General features: G+C 38.6%; 1 protein-coding gene across 4 annotated transcripts in view; it reads right to left on the bottom strand.

Annotated features, from left to right (window-relative positions):
* AXDND1 (axonemal dynein light chain domain containing 1) overlaps window positions 1–16,927 on the bottom strand; it is a 103,352-nt gene that overhangs the window by 60,938 nt on the left and 25,487 nt on the right. For all 4 annotated transcript variants that reach the window (XM_060197761.1, XM_060197764.1, XM_060197763.1 and 1 more), the window contains exon 16: window positions 12,975–13,209. In XM_060197761.1, coding sequence (XP_060053744.1) covers window positions 12,975–13,209 — 235 coding nt within the window. The remainder of the gene's footprint in view (window positions 1–12,974; window positions 13,210–16,927) is intronic.

Raw genomic sequence — 16,927 nt, 5'->3', positions numbered from 1 at the left:
CGTTTTCAGCCGATCTTGGATGGACCTTGAAAAAATCATGTTGAGTGAAATAAGTCAGAAACAGAAGGATGAATACGGGATGATCTCACTCTCAGGCCGAAGTTGAAAAACAAGATTACAAAAGAAAACACAAGTCGAACCTGAAATGGAATTGGAGTATTACACCAAAGTAAAAGACTCTGGGGTGGGTGGGTGGGTGGGGAGAATACAGGTCCATGAAAAATGATGAATTAAATAGTGGGGGTTGTATTGCTAAATGGGAATCTGGGGAATGTTATGCATGTAAAAAAAAAAAAAAAAGAAGTAGAAACGCAAAGCAGAAATTGACTGAGTTTGGAGTATGGCAACAAAGTAAGAAAGCAGAAGTACACTAGAGTTTGCAGTGAGTACCTCCCTAATACTTCCTCTCCACTTTTCCAAGCTTTGGGTCCATGATTGCTCAACAATTTGTTTGGCTTTGTATGTTAACTCTCTTTTCAGTCACCAGGTTCCAGGTGTCATCAGGATGCCGGCCAGACTTCCCTGGATTGAAGACCCCGCCAATATGTCCTGGAGCTCAGCTTCCCCAGAGACCCACCCTACTAGGGAAAGAGAGAGGCAGACTGGGAGTATGGACCGACCAGTCAACGCCCATGTTCAGCGGGGAAGCAATTACAGAAGCCAGACCTTCTACCTTCTGCAACCCACAATGACCCTGGGTCCATGCTCCCAGAGGGATAGAGAATGGGAAAGCTATCGGGGGAGGGGGTGGGATATGGAGATTGGGCGGTGGGAATTGTGTGGAGTTGTACCCCTCCTACCCTATGGTTTTGTTAATTAATCCTTTCTTAAATAAAAAAATTTAAAAAAAAAAGAAATTCATGATTAGTGATCATAAAAATGGATTTGAGGGAGTCGGGCGGTAGCGCAGCAAAAAAAAAAATGAGAATATGGAAGAAAATTCTAATTATCTCATGGTTATTAGAGAGCTGAAAGCTGAAATCGCTGAGCTAAGAAGGCAACTAGCTGAACAAGCTAAAACAGTATCACAGCAGGGCAATAAAATAGATGAACTCCAGAAAACAGTAGAGGGCAGAGAGAATAGAATCTATGAGGCTGAAGACAGAATTAGCAAGATTGAGGATGAATTAGAGACAACTAAAAAAGAAGTAAGAGATCTCAAAAAGAGATTAAGAGATGCTGAAAACAACAACACAGTCCTATGGGATGACTTCAAAAGAAACAATATACGCATTATTGGCTTACCAGAGGAAGAAAGAGAAGGAGAGGAAGAAAGCATTCTCCAGGCCATAACAGCTGAAAATTTCTCTAGTCTAGACAACACCAAAGACATAAAGATTCAAGAAGCCCAGAGGGTCCCAAACAGAATTAACCCAGACCTAAAGACACCAAGACATGTCATACTTAGAATGGAAAGGAATAAGGATAAAGAAAGGATCCTGAAGGCTGCAAGAGAAAAACAAAGAGTCACCTACAAAGGAAAACCCATAAGATTAGCAGCAGACTTCTCCATACAAACACTACAGGCTAGAAGAGAATGGCAAGATATCTATCAAGTGCTCAATGAGAACGGCTTTCAGCCAAGAATACTATATCCTGCTAGACTGTCATTCAGACTAGATGGAGGCATCAAAACCTTCTCAGACAAGCAACAGTTGAAGGAAGCAACCATCACCAAGCCTGCCCTGAAAGAAGTTCTGAAAGGTCTCCTATAAACAACCAGACCACCACAAATAGGACATATATCAAAACACTCTAAAACTCTACAAGAATGGCGTTAAAATATCTCCAATCTTTGATATCAATAAATGTCAATGGCCTGAATTCACCTATTAAAAGACACAGAGTAGGAAGATGGATCAGAAACACAACCCAACAATATGTTGTCTACAGGAAACTCACCTAACTCAACAAGACAAACACAGACTTAAAGTGAAAGGATGGAAAACTATCATACAAGCCAATGGCCCACAAAAAAGGGCAGGAACAGCTATTCTCATATCTGACATGATAGACTTTAAAATAGATAAGATTAAAAAAGATAGGAATGGACACTACTTAATGCTCAGAGGATCAGTCAATCAAGAGGACTTAATTATTAATATCTATGCACCCAATGAGAAGCCATCTAAATACATCAAACTTCTACTGAAAGAGCTACAGCAATATACTGTTATATATTAACAGTAACACAATCATAGTAGGGGACTTCAACACCCCACTATCTCAACTTGACAGATCATTGAGGCAGAAAATCAGTAAAGACATAAGGGAGCTAAATGAAGAGATAGATAAACTAGAACTATTGGACATTTTCAGAGTCATTCATCCCCAGAAACTGGAATACACATTTTACTCAAATCCACCTGGATCATTCTCAAGGATAGACCATATGTTAGGCCACAAAGACAGCATCAGCCAATTCAAGAGCACTGAAATCATCCCAAGCATCTTCTCAGACCACAGTGGAATTAAACTAACACTTAACAATCAACAAAAGATTAGTAACAGTCCCAAAATGTGGAAGCTCAACAGTACACTTCTTAACAACTTGTGGGTCAAAGAGGAAATCAAGGAAGAAATCAAAATGTTTCGAGAGTTCAATGAAAATGAAGACACAAGCTATCAAAATATTTGGGACACATCTAAAGCAGTCCTAAGAGGGAAGTTCATAGCTATACAAGCACACATTAGGAAACAAGAAACGGCACAAATGAACAGCCTGATTGCACATCTTAAAGACATAGAAGAAGAACAACAAAGGAATCCTAAAGCAACCAGAAGGACAGAAATCACTCAAGTAAGGGCAGAAATAAATAACATTGAGAATAGGAAAACCATACAAAAGATCAATGAAAGTAAATGTTGGTTCTTCGAAAGAGTAAACAAAATCGACAAGCCTTTAGCCAGACTCACAAAACAAAAAAGGGAGAAGACCCAAATAAATCGGATAGTAAATGAAAGAGGAGATATCACAACAGACACTGCAGAAATTCAACATATCATGCGAGGCTTCTAAGAACAACTATATGCCACCAAGCTAGAGAACCTGGAAGAAAGGAATGATTTCCTAGATACCTACCAACTTCCAAAACTAAGTAAAGAAAAAGTGGATAACTTGAACAGGCCCATCACAGCTAATGAAATTGAAACAGTTGTCAAAAATCTTCCCAAAAATAAAAGTCCTGGACCAGATGGTTTTACAAATGAATTCTACAAAACTTTCAAAGAAGAACTAATACCTCTACTTTTAAAAGTCTTCCAGAAGATTGAAGACACTGGAATACTCCCTGCCTGCTTCTATGAAGCTAACATCACCCTGATACCAAAAGCAGACCGGGACACAGCCAAAAAAGAAAACTACAGACCAATATCTCTGATGAACATAGATGCGAAAATATTAAACAAAATTCTAGCCAACCGGATACAGCAGTATATCAAAAAGATTGTTCATCATGACCAAGTGGGGTTTATCCCAGGCATGCAAGGTTGGTTTAATATACGTAAATCAATCAATGTGATCCACCACATCAACAAAAGCAAGACCAAAAACCACATGGTCATATCAATAGATGCAGAGAAAGCCTTTGACAAAATACAACATCTCTTTATGATCAAAACACTACAAAAAATGGGAATAGATGGAAAATTCCTGAAGATAGTGGAGTCTCTATATAGCAAACCTACAGCCAACATCATACTCAATGGTGAAAAACTGGAAGTATTTCCCCTCAGATCAGGTACTAGACAGGGCTGCCCACTATCACCATTACTATTCAACATAGTGTTGGAAGTTCTTGCCATAGCAATCAGACAGGAGCAAGGAATTAAAGGCATACAGATTGGAAGAGAAGAAGTAAAACTCTCCTTATTTGCAGATGACATGATAGTATACATGGAAAAACCTAAAGGAATCCAGCAAGAAGCTTTTGGAAATCATCAGGCAATACAGTAAGGTGTCAGGCTATAAAATTAACATTCAAAAGTCAGTGGCATTCCTCTATGCAAACACTAAGTTAGAAGAAATTGAAATCCAGAAATCTGTTCCTTTTTCTATAGCAACAAAAACAATGAAATATCTAGGAGTAAACCTAACGAAAGAAGTGAAAGACTTATATACTGAAAATTATGACTCACTACTCAAAGAAATTGAAAAAGACAGAAAGAAGTGGAAAGATATTCCATGTTCATGGGTTGGAAGAATTAACATCATCAAAATGAATATATTACCCAGAGCCATCTACAAATTTAATGCTATCCCCATCAAGATCCCAACTACATTTTTTAGGAGAATAGAAAAAATGCTACAAATGTTTATCTGGAACCAGAAAAGACCTAGAATTGCCAAAACAATCTTGAGAAAAAAAGAACAGAACCGGAGGCATCACACTCCCAGATTTCAAACTCTATTATAGGGCCATTGTCATCAAAACTGCTTGGTACTGGAACATGAACAGACACACTGACCAGTGGAATAGAATTGAGAGCCCAGAAATGAGGCCCCACACGTATGGACATCTAATCTTTGACAAAGGGGCCCAGACTATTACATGGGGAAAGCAGAGTCTCTTCAACAAATGGTGTTGGAAACAATGGGTTGAAACATGCAGAAGAATGAAACTGAATCACTGTATTTCACCAAATACAAAAGTAAATTCCAAGTGGATCAAGGACTTGGATGTTAGACCAGAAACTATCAGATACTTAGAGGAAAATATTGGCAGAACTTTTTTCCGCATAAATTTTAAAGATATTTTCAATGAAATGAATCCAATTACAAGGAAGACTAAGGCAAGTATAAACCTATGGGACTACATCAAATTAAAAAGCTTCTTCACAGCAAAAGAAACCACTACCCAAATCAAGAGACCCCTCACAGAATGGGAGAAGATCTTTACATGCCATACATCAGATAAGAGTTTAATAACCAACATATATAAAGAGCTTGCCAGACTCAACAACAAGACAACAAATAACCCCATCCAAAAATGGGGGGAGGACTTGGATAGAATATTCACCACAGAAGAGATCCAAAAGGCCGAGAAACACATGAAAAAATGCTCCAAGTCTCTGATTGTCAGAGAAATGCAAATCAAGACAACAATGAGATATCACTTCACTCCTGTGAGAATGTCATACATCAGAAAAGGTAACAGCAGCAAATGCTGGAGAGGGTGTGGGGTCAAAGGAACCCTCCTGCACTGCTGGTGGGAATGTCAATTGGTCCAACCTCTGTGGAGAACAGTCTGGAGAACTCTCAGAAGGCTAGAAATGGACCTACCCTATGACCCTGCAATTCCCCTCCTGGGGATATATCCTAAGGAACCCAACACATCCATCCAAAAAGATCTGTGTACACATATGTTCTTGGCAGCACAATTTGTAATAGCCAAAACCTGGAAGCAACCCAGGTGTCCAACAACAGATGAGTGGCTGAGCAAGTTGTGGTATATATACACAATGGAATACTACTCAGCTGTAAAAAATGGTGACTTCACCGTTTTCAGCCGATCTTGGATGGACCTTGAAAAAATCATGTTGAGTGAAATAAGTCAGAAACAGAAGGATGAATACGGGATGATCTCACTCTCAGGCCGAAGTTGAAAAACAAGATTACAAAAGAAAACACAAGTCGAACCTGAAATGGAATTGGAGTATTACACCAAAGTAAAAGACTCTGGGGTGGGTGGGTGGGTGGGGAGAATACAGGTCCATGAAAAATGATGAATTAAATAGTGGGGGTTGTATTGCTAAATGGGAATCTGGGGAATGTTATGCATGTAAAAAAAAAAAAAGAAGTAGAAACGCAAAGCAGAAATTGACTGAGTTTGGAGTATGGCAACAAAGTAAGAAAGCAGAAGTACACTAGAGTTTGCAGTGAGTACCTCCCTAATACTTCCTCTCCACTTTTCCAAGCTTTGGGTCCATGATTGCTCAACAATTTGTTTGGCTTTGTATGTTAACTCTCTTTTCAGTCACCAGGTTCCAGGTGTCATCAGGATGCCGGCCAGACTTCCCTGGATTGAAGACCCCGCCAATATGTCCTGGAGCTCAGCTTCCCCAGAGACCCACCCTACTAGGGAAAGAGAGAGGCAGACTGGGAGTATGGACCGACCAGTCAACGCCCATGTTCAGCGGGGAAGCAATTACAGAAGCCAGACCTTCTACCTTCTGCAACCCACAATGACCCTGGGTCCATGCTCCCAGAGGGATAGAGAATGGGAAAGCTATCGGGGGAGGGGGTGGGATATGGAGATTGGGCGGTGGGAATTGTGTGGAGTTGTACCCCTCCTACCCTATGGTTTTGTTAATTAATCCTTTCTTAAATAAAAAAATTAAAAAAAAAAGAAATTCATGATTAGTGATCATAAAAATGGATTTGAGGGAGTCGGGCGGTAGCGCAGCAAAAAAAAAAAAATGAGAATATGGAAGAAAATTCTAATTATCTCATGGTTATTAGAGAGCTGAAAGCTGAAATCGCTGAGCTAAGAAGGCAACTAGCTGAACAAGCTAAAACAGTATCACAGCAGGGCAATAAAATAGATGAACTCCAGAAAACAGTAGAGGGCAGAGAGAATAGAATCTATGAGGCTGAAGACAGAATTAGCAAGATTGAGGATGAATTAGAGACAACTAAAAAAGAAGTAAGAGATCTCAAAAAGAGATTAAGAGATGCTGAAAACAACAACACAGTCCTATGGGATGACTTCAAAAGAAACAATATACGCATTATTGGCTTACCAGAGGAAGAAAGAGAAGGAGAGGAAGAAAGCATTCTCCAGGCCATAACAGCTGAAAATTTCTCTAGTCTAGACAACACCAAAGACATAAAGATTCAAGAAGCCCAGAGGGTCCCAAACAGAATTAACCCAGACCTAAAGACACCAAGACATGTCATACTTAGAATGGAAAGGAATAAGGATAAAGAAAGGATCCTGAAGGCTGCAAGAGAAAAACAAAGAGTCACCTACAAAGGAAAACCCATAAGATTAGCAGCAGACTTCTCCATACAAACACTACAGGCTAGAAGAGAATGGCAAGATATCTATCAAGTGCTCAATGAGAAAGGCTTTCAGCCAAGAATACTATATCCTGCTAGACTGTCATTCAGACTAGATGGAGGCATCAAAACCTTCTCAGACAAGCAACAGTTGAAGGAAGCAACCATCACCAAGCCTGCCCTGAAAGAAGTTCTGAAAGGTCTCCTATAAACAACCAGACCACCACAAATAGGACATATATCAAAACACTCTAAAACTCTACAAGAATGGCGTTAAAATATCTTCAATCTTTGATATCAATAAATGTCAATGGCCTGAATTCACCTATTAAAAGACACAGAGTAGGAAGATGGATCAGAAACACAACCCAACAATATGTTGTCTACAGGAAACTCACCTAACTCAACAAGACAAACACAGACTTAAAGTGAAAGGATGGAAAACTATCATACAAGCCAATGGCCCACAAAAAAGGGCAGGAACAGCTATTCTCATATCTGACATGATAGACTTTAAAATAGATAAGATTAAAAAAGATAGGAATGGACACTACTTAATGCTCAGAGGATCAGTCAATCAAGAGGACTTAATTATTAATATCTATGCACCCAATGAGAAGCCATCTAAATACATCAAACTTCTACTGAAAGAGCTACAGCAATATACTGTTATATATTAACAGTAACACAATCATAGTAGGGGACTTCAACACCCCACTATCTCAACTTGACAGATCATTGAGGCAGAAAATCAGTAAAGACATAAGGGAGCTAAATGAAGAGATGCATAAACTAGAACTATTGGACATTTTCAGTCATTCATCCCCAGAAACTGGAATACACATTTTACTCAAATCCACCTGGATCATTCTCAAGGATAGACCATATGTTAGGCCACAAAGACAGCATCAGCCAATTCAAGAGCACTGAAATCATCCCAAGCATCTTCTCAGACCACAGTGGAATTAAACTAACACTTAACAATCAACAAAAGATTAGTAACAGTCCCAAAATGTGGAAGCTCAACAGTACACTTCTTAACAACTTGTGGGTCAAAGAGGAAATCAAGGAAGAAATCAAAATGTTTCGAGAGTTCAATGAAAATGAAGACACAAGCTATCAAAATATTTGGGACACATCTAAAGCAGTCCTAAGAGGGAAGTTCATAGCTATACAAGCACACATTAGGAAACAAGAAACGGCACAAATGAACAGCCTGATTGCACATCTTAAAGACATAGAAGAAGAACAACAAAGGAATCCTAAAGCAACCAGAAGGACAGAAATCACTCAAGTAAGGGCAGAAATAAATAACATTGAGAATAGGAAAACCATACAAAAGATCAATGAAAGTAAATGTTGGTTCTTCGAAAGAGTAAACAAAATCGACAAGCCTTTAGCCAGACTCACAAAACAAAAAAGGGAGAAGACCCAAATAAATCGGATAGTAAATGAAAGAGGAGATATCACAACAGACACTGCAGAAATTCAACATATCATGCGAGGCTTCTAAGAACAACTATATGCCACCAAGCTAGAGAACCTGGAAGAAAGGAATGATTTCCTAGATACCTACCAACTTCCAAAACTAAGTAAAGAAAAAGTGGATAACTTGAACAGGCCCATCACAGCTAATGAAATTGAAACAGTTGTCAAAAATCTTCCCAAAAATAAAAGTCCTGGACCAGATGGTTTTACAAATGAATTCTACAAAACTTTCAAAGAAGAACTAATACCTCTACTTTTAAAAGTCTTCCAGAAGACTGAAGACACTGGAATACTCCCTGCCTGCTTCTATGAAGCTAACATCACCCTGATACCAAAAGCAGACCGGGACACAACCAAAAAAGAAAACTACAGACCAATATCTCTGATGAACATAGATGCGAAAATATTAAACAAAATTCTAGCCAACCGGATACAGCAGTATATCAAAAAGATTGTTCATCATGACCAAGTGGGGTTTATCCCAGGCATGCAAGGTTGGTTTAATATACGTAAATCAATCAATGTGATCCACCACATCAACAAAAGCAAGACCAAAAACCACATGGTCATATCAATAGATGCAGAGAAAGCCTTTGACAAAATACAACATCTCTTTATGATCAAAACACTACAAAAAATGGGAATAGATGGAAAATTCCTGAAGATAGTGGAGTCTCTATATAGCAAACCTACAGCCAACATCATACTCAATGGTGAAAAACTGGAAGTATTTCCCCTCAGATCAGGTACTAGACAGGGCTGCCCACTATCACCATTACTATTCAACATAGTGTTGGAAGTTCTTGCCATAGCAATCAGACAGGAGCAAGGAATTAAAGGCATACAGATTGGAAGAGAAGAAGTAAAACTCTCCTTATTTGCAGATGACATGATAGTATACATGGAAAAACCTAAAGGAATCCAGCAAGAAGCTTTTGGAAATCATCAGGCAATACAGTAAGGTGTCAGGCTATAAAATTAACATTCAAAAGTCAGTGGCATTCCTCTATGCAAACACTAAGTTAGAAGAAATTGAAATCCAGAAATCTGTTCCTTTTTCTATAGCAACAAAAACAATGAAATATCTAGGAGTAAACCTAACGAAAGAAGTGAAAGACTTATATACTGAAAATTATGACTCACTACTCAAAGAAATTGAAAAAGACAGAAAGAAGTGGAAAGATATTCCATGTTCATGGGTTGGAAGAATTAACATCATCAAAATGAATATATTACCCAGAGCCATCTACAAATTTAATGCTATCCCCATCAAGATCCCAACTACATTTTTTAGGAGAATAGAAAAAAATGTTACAAATGTTTATCTGGAACCAGAAAAGACCTAGAATTGCCAAAACAATCTTGAGAAAAAAAGAACAGAACCGGAGGCATCACACTCCCAGATTTCAAACTCTATTATAGGGCCATTGTCATCAAAACTGCTTGGTACTGGAACATGAACAGACACACTGACCAGTGGAATAGAATTGAGAGCCCAGAAATGAGGCCCCACACGTATGGACATCTAATCTTTGACAAAGGGGCCCAGACTATTACATGGGGAAAGCAGAGTCTCTTCAACAAATGGTGTTGGAAACAATGGGTTGAAACATGCAGAAGAATGAAACTGAATCACTGTATTTCACCAAATACAAAAGTAAATTCCAAGTGGATCAAGGACTTGGATGTTAGACCAGAAACTATCAGATACTTAGAGGAAAATATTGGCAGAACTTTTTTCCGCATAAATTTTAAAGATATTTTCAATGGGGAGTCGGGCGGTGGCGCAGTGGGTTAAGCGCACGTGGCGCAAAACGCAGGGACCGGCGTAAGGATCCCGGTTCGAGCCCCCGGCTCCTCACCTGCAGGGGAGTCGCTTCACAGGCGGTGAAGCAGGTCTGCAGGTGTCTATCTTTCTCTCCCCTCTCTGTCTTCCCCTCCTCTCTCCATTTCTCTCTGTCCTATCCAACAACAAAGCAATGTCAACAATGGCAATAATAACCGCAACGAGGCTGCAACAACTAGGGCAACAAAAAGGGGGAAAAATGGCCTCCAGGAGCGGTGGATTCATGGTGCAGGCACCGAGCCCAGCAATAACCCTGGAGGGAAAAAATAAATAAATAAATAAATAAATAAACAAACAAATACTTTAAAAAAAAAAAAAGATATTTTCAATGAAACGAATCCAATTATAAGGAAGACTAAGGCAAGTATAAACCTATGGGACTACATCAAATTAAAAAGCTTCTTCACAGCAAAAGAAACCACTACCCAAACCAAGAGACCCCTCACAGAATGGAGAAGATCTTTACATGCCATACATCAGATAAGAGTTTAATAACCAACATACATAAAGAGCTTGCCAGACTCAACAACAAGACAACAAATAACCCCATCCAAAAATGGGGGGAGGACTTGGATAGAATATTCACCACAGAAGAGATCCAAAAGGCCGAGAAACACATGAAAAAATGCTCCAAGTCTCTGATTGTCAGAGAAATGCAAATCAAGACAACAATGAGATATCACTTCACTCCTGTGAGAATGTCATACATCAGAAAAGGTAACAGCAGCAAATGCTGGAGAGGGTGTGGGGTCAAAGGAACCCTCCTGCACTGCTGGTGGGAATGTCAATTGGTCCAACCTCTGTGGAGAACAGTCTGGAGAACTCTCAGAAGGCTAGAAATGGACCTACCCTATGACCCTGCAATTCCCCTCCTGGGGATATATCCTAAGGAACCCAACACATCCATCCAAAAAGATCTGTGTACACATATGTTCTTGGCAGCACAATTTGTAATAGCCAAAACCTGGAAGCAACCCAGGTGTCCAACAACAGATGAGTGGCTGAGCAAGTTGTGGTATATATACACAATGGAATACTACTCAGCTGTAAAAAATGGTGACTTCACCGTTTTCAGCCGATCTTGGATGGACCTTGAAAAAATCATGTTGAGTGAAATAAGTCAGAAACTGAAGGATGAATATGGGATGATCTCACTCTCAGGCTGAAGTTGAAAAACAAGATTAGAAAAGAAAACACAAGTCGAACCTGAAATGGAATTGGAGTATTACACCAAAGTAAAAGACTCTGGGGTGGGTGGGTGGGTGGGGAGAATACAGGTCCATGAAAGATGATGAATGACATAGTGGGGGTTGTATTGCTAAATGGGAATCTGGGGAATGTTATGCATGTACAAACTATTGTATTTACTGTTGAATGTAAAACATTAATTCCCCAATAAAGAAATAAATTATTTAAAAAAAAAAAGTTCATGTTGCACAAAGCACAAGGACCAGCGTAAGGATCCTGGTTCAAGCCCCTGACTCCCCACCTACGGGGAGTCACTTCACAGGTGGTGAAGCAGGTCTGCAGGTGTCTATCTTTCTCTTCCCCTCTCTGTCTTCCCCTCCTCTCTCCATTTCTTTCTATCCTATCTAACAACAATGACATCAATAACTACAACAATAATAACTAACAACAATAAAAAAACAATAAGGGCAGAAAAAGGGAAAATAAGTATATATATATTATATATATATATATCCAATGCCCATGTTCAGCAGGGAAGCAATTACAAAAGCCAGACCTTCCACCTTCTGCACCCCATAATGATCCTGGGTCCATATTCCCAGAGGGTTAAAGAATAGGAGAGTTATCAGAAGAGGAGATGGGATACGGAGTTCTGGTGGTAGAACCTGTGAGTTGTACCCCTCTTATCCTATGGTTTTTGTCAATGTTTCCTTTTTATAGATCATTTTTTTTTTTAAAGTTGGCAACAACCCAAATGCTTGTCAGTGGATGAAGTGATAAATGAAATATAATAAATACACACAATGGAGTAGTATTTGATCATAACAATACATGAAATACTGATAGATGCTAAACTAAGAATAAGCATTATGCTACGTGAAAGAAAGAACATGGTATAGATTCTACTCATATGAAAATCCAGAATAGGGAAGTCTATGGAGACAGAATGTAGACTTAACAGGGTGGGAGTGGGTTCTTCTAGGGTTTGACGAAAAATTCAAAAACTGACTGCAATGATAGTTGCACAATTCTAGGAATATACTGAAAACATGGAATTATACACCTAAATAGATAGATTATACTCTTTATTGATTATATATCAAAGAAAGTCATGTTTATGACTTTTAACCCTTTATTCTGGTTTTTTAAACTGTATGTTTTTTTTTTTTTTGTCACTTAGGATTCACTACTCTGAACTGACTTTTCAGAAAGAAAGAAAAAGTGAAACAGAGAGGAGAAACACCACAGTACTAAAGCTTCCCCCAGTGCTGTGTTACTCTCACACGGTGGGCTGGAGGCTTGAAAGTAGGCCATGTGCATGACAAAGTAGATGCCCTCCCAAGTGAGCTCCCTTGTCAGCCCCTATTTTTATTGGGCAGTAAGTAGATTGAAAGTATGAGCTGGTGTTGAAATGTTTTAGAGTATCAAGTAAAGAAACATTTTTTTTCTTACCATTATCCCCATTTATTCTTTCTTCAAATTCATTATAAAGTCTTCCTATGTTTGTCACAATTTCTCCCATTTTCTCGTGCTCTGGTGGCATGACCCCCTCCATACTTCTGTGGCGACCAAATATTCCAAACCCAATATCTACCCAGTTCTCCTGTAAGTGTTTGCTAATCTTGAGAGTATCATATTTTGACACTAATAAATCCCCGGTATAATTTTCTTTTTCTTCATTCAGCATCTAGAGTGAAAAAGAATGAGAAAATTAGCATATTACTCACTAGTGAACTCATCAAAATCTAGCCAGTTTCTTATGTCTCAGTGACTCTAGCTATTTTACAGTTGCAAATAATTCCTATTATTTGTCTATACTACTTTTTTTTGATAGAGTATAAATCTCCAGGTTGGGGAGGCAGCATAATGGTTATGCAAATAACTTTCATGCATGAGGCTCTGAGGTCTCGGGTTCAATTTCCAGCACCACCATAAGTCAGAGCTGATTTGTGTTTATTGTTCAACTTTTTTTTTTACTTTTTTAAAATTTGTGATTAATAGTAGGTTACAAGATTGTAAGATTACAGTGTATAGTTCCACATCATCAGCCTTCATTTTTTATTTGGTAGGAATGTTCTTGATTTTCAGATGTAAGGACACTTTTTGTTTTGTTTTGTTTTGTTTTGTTTTCATTTTTAAAGAAATGTTTTGGTTGGTGTTTAGTAAAGTATGGAAAAGTATATTTTCTGCCTTGTATAGAATCACACAGGAAGCTACAAGCTTTTCATAAATACAGCTCACTTGCACATATGTAAAAGTATAAGCTTTATGCAAGTAAGTGGAGTCTATTTTTCATTCCATTCTAACATATGTACACAAGTTCCGCCCTGCTTTTTTTTACTTTTATTTTCTTTTCTTTTAAGATTTTATTTATTAATGAGAAAGAAAGAAGGAGAGAGGATGAGAGAGAGAACGAACCAGACATCACTGTAGTAATGTGCTGCCAAGGACCTCATTATGGTTGAGAGTCCAATATACTCAGGACCTCATTATGGTTGAGAGTCCAAAAATGAAGATTAGTTTTTAATTTTGTTTTTACCACTGGGGTTATTGTTGGAGTTTGGTGCCAGCACTACTCCTAGCGGCCATTTGACCCTTTTTGGTTTTTTTTTTTTCCCCCTTTATTTTTATTTCAGGACAGAGAGAAATTGAGGGGGTAGAGAGGAAAGGAGGGGTGGGGGGAGGGAGGGAGAGAGAGAGGGAGAGAGAAAGAGAGAGAGAGATACACAACTGCAGATCTGCCTCACTGCTCATGAAGTGCCCTCCCTGTAGATGGGTAGCAGCAACCCCCAGTCCTTTCACATGGTGATACATGCAATTAACTGGGTGCACAACTTCCTGGCCCCCTTAGGTATAGTTAGTCTTTTAAAAAGAAGGAAATCCTTATACCTGCTACAGTATGGGTGAACTTTAAGGGTCATGCTGAAGGAAATCAGTTAGCCTATAGAAATCCACTTACATGAAGTGTCTAGAGTAGTCAACTTCATTGAAACAGAAAACAATGATTTCCTGGGACCAGCAGTGGGGAGAGGAAATAAGGAGTTATTACTTAGAGACTTTTGTTTCACTTTGAGAAGATGAAAAAATTCCAGACAGGGCAGGAAGTGATGGCTGCAGAATACTGTGAATGTACTGAACACCACTGACCTGAACACTTAGAAATCGTTTAATCGTCTTTACATCATTTGAACTTTATTTTTTTGCTAGGGTTCAGAGCCTGCAGTACCAATCCACTTCCAGTGAACTGTTTTTTGTTTGTTTGTTTTGTTTTTTATTTGATAGCACAGAGAGAAATTGAGAGGGGAGGGGAATATAGAGAGGGAGAGAGACCTGAGACCTGCAGTACTTGCTCACCATTTGTGAAGCATCCCCCATGCAGTTAGAGAGCAGGGGCTTGAATCCAGGTCCTTGCGTGTGGTAATGTATATGCTTAGTCAGTGCAACACTAACTGGCCTCCTGGGTTTTATATATTTTTTAATGTTATTATTTTTTCTATCTTTTCCCATTTCTTAACTCAGTGATTGGTAATGGCTTATGATTTTAAGACTGAACTGGGGAGATAGCATAATGGTTATTCAAAAGACTTTCATGCCTGAGGCTCAGAGGCCCCAAATTCAATCCCGAGCACCAGTTTGCATTCCCATCAATAGTGTCTCAGAGTTGCTTTTTCTCCAAATCTTCACCAACACTTGTCATTTCCTGTTTTGTTGATGTATGCTTCTTTCACACATGTGAGGTGGTATCTCATAGTGGTTTTATTTTGCATTTCTCTCTTTTCAAAAATTTTTATCTTTATTTACTTATTGGATAGAGACAGCCATAAATAGAGGGAAGGGGAAGATAAGAGTGGAAAAGAGACAGAGACACATCTGTAGATCTGTTTCACCACTTATAAAGCTTTCCCCTGCAGGTGGGGATCAGGGGCTGGAACTGGGGACCTTGCACACTGCATTGTAACATGTGTGCTTAACCAGGTGCACCACTGCTTGGCCCCTACTTTGCATTTATCTAATGATAAGTGGAGTATTTTTTCATATGTTTGTGGGCCACCTATGTATGAGTAAAATCATGTGTTTTTTATTTCATATACCTTGGATAATAACCCTTGTCATATGTATGCTACTTTCATCTAATAATAGTTTCAATGGGCAGAAGCTTTTTAGTTGGATATGGTCCCATTTATTTACTTCTGTTTAGTTTTCCTTGCTGATTGAGTACCCAAAGACTTAATGTCACAGAGTATATCATTTATGTTTTCTTCTATGTATTTTATGGTTTCAAGTCTTGCAGATAAATCTTTTTGAGATTTATTTAATGAAAGAAAGAACCAAGCATCACTCTGGCATATGCAGTTATGGCTCTGACTGGTGAACTTGGGTCTCCATGTACTGTGACAATGACTTGGAGCATTTTTTTCATGTCTATTGGACTTGCGGATCTCTTCTTTGGTGAATATTCTGTTCATATCCTCTACCCATTTTTGGATGGGTCATTTATTTTTTTGCTGCTGACTTTGGTAAGCTCTTCATATATTTTGGTTATTAGTCTTTTGTTTGATGTATGGTACTTAAAGATCTTCTCCCATTCTATAAGGGGTTTCTTTGTTTGGGTGGTGGTTTATTTTGCTGTGCAGAAGCCTTTTAATTTGATGTAGTCCCATAGGTTTACTTTTTTAGTCTTCCTTGCAATTGGATTTGTATCATTGAAGATACCTATACAATTTAGATGTAAAAGAAAAGGGGCCAGATGGTGGCACACCTAGTTAAGTGCTCACATTACAGTGCACGAGGATCCAGGTTCAAGCCCCTGGTCCCCACCTGCAGGAGGAAAGCTTCACAAGTGGTGAAGTAGGGCTGCAGGTGTCTCTCTGTCTCTTTTCTTCTCTATCTCCCTCTCCTCTTCTCAATTTCTCTTGGTCTCTATGCACTAATAAATAAAGATAAAAAATTCACACACTATTCCTAAAAAAAAAAAGAATTCTGCCCCATGTTCAGTGGAGAAGTAGTTACACAAGTTAGAACTCCTACCTTCTGTACCCCTAAAAGAATTTTCATCTATAATCACAGAGGAATAAACAAAGGAAGTTTCCAATGGAGGGGAAGAGACACAGAACTCTGGTGGTGGAAGCTGTATGGAATTATATGCCTATTTTCTTATAATTTTGTAAATCAATATTAAATCACTAATAAAACATAAATAATTTGTCAATATTTTCTTGTAGGAATTTGATCGTTTCTGGCCTAACATCCAAGACATTGGCTCATTTAGAGTTTACTTTTGTGTGTGGTGAAATGTAGTGGTTCAGTTTCATTCTTCTGTACATTTCAACCCAATTTTCCCAACATTTGTTGAAGAGATTCTCCTTTTTCCATTTAATATTTTGGGTCCCCCTTTTAAAAATTAG

This window comes from Erinaceus europaeus, chromosome 9 (assembly GCF_950295315.1).
Source record: "Erinaceus europaeus chromosome 9, mEriEur2.1, whole genome shotgun sequence".
Taxonomy (NCBI): Eukaryota; Metazoa; Chordata; class Mammalia; order Eulipotyphla; family Erinaceidae; genus Erinaceus; species Erinaceus europaeus.
The sequence above is the reverse complement of the archived record's forward strand: the minus strand, read 5'-3'. Positions and strand labels throughout refer to the sequence as shown.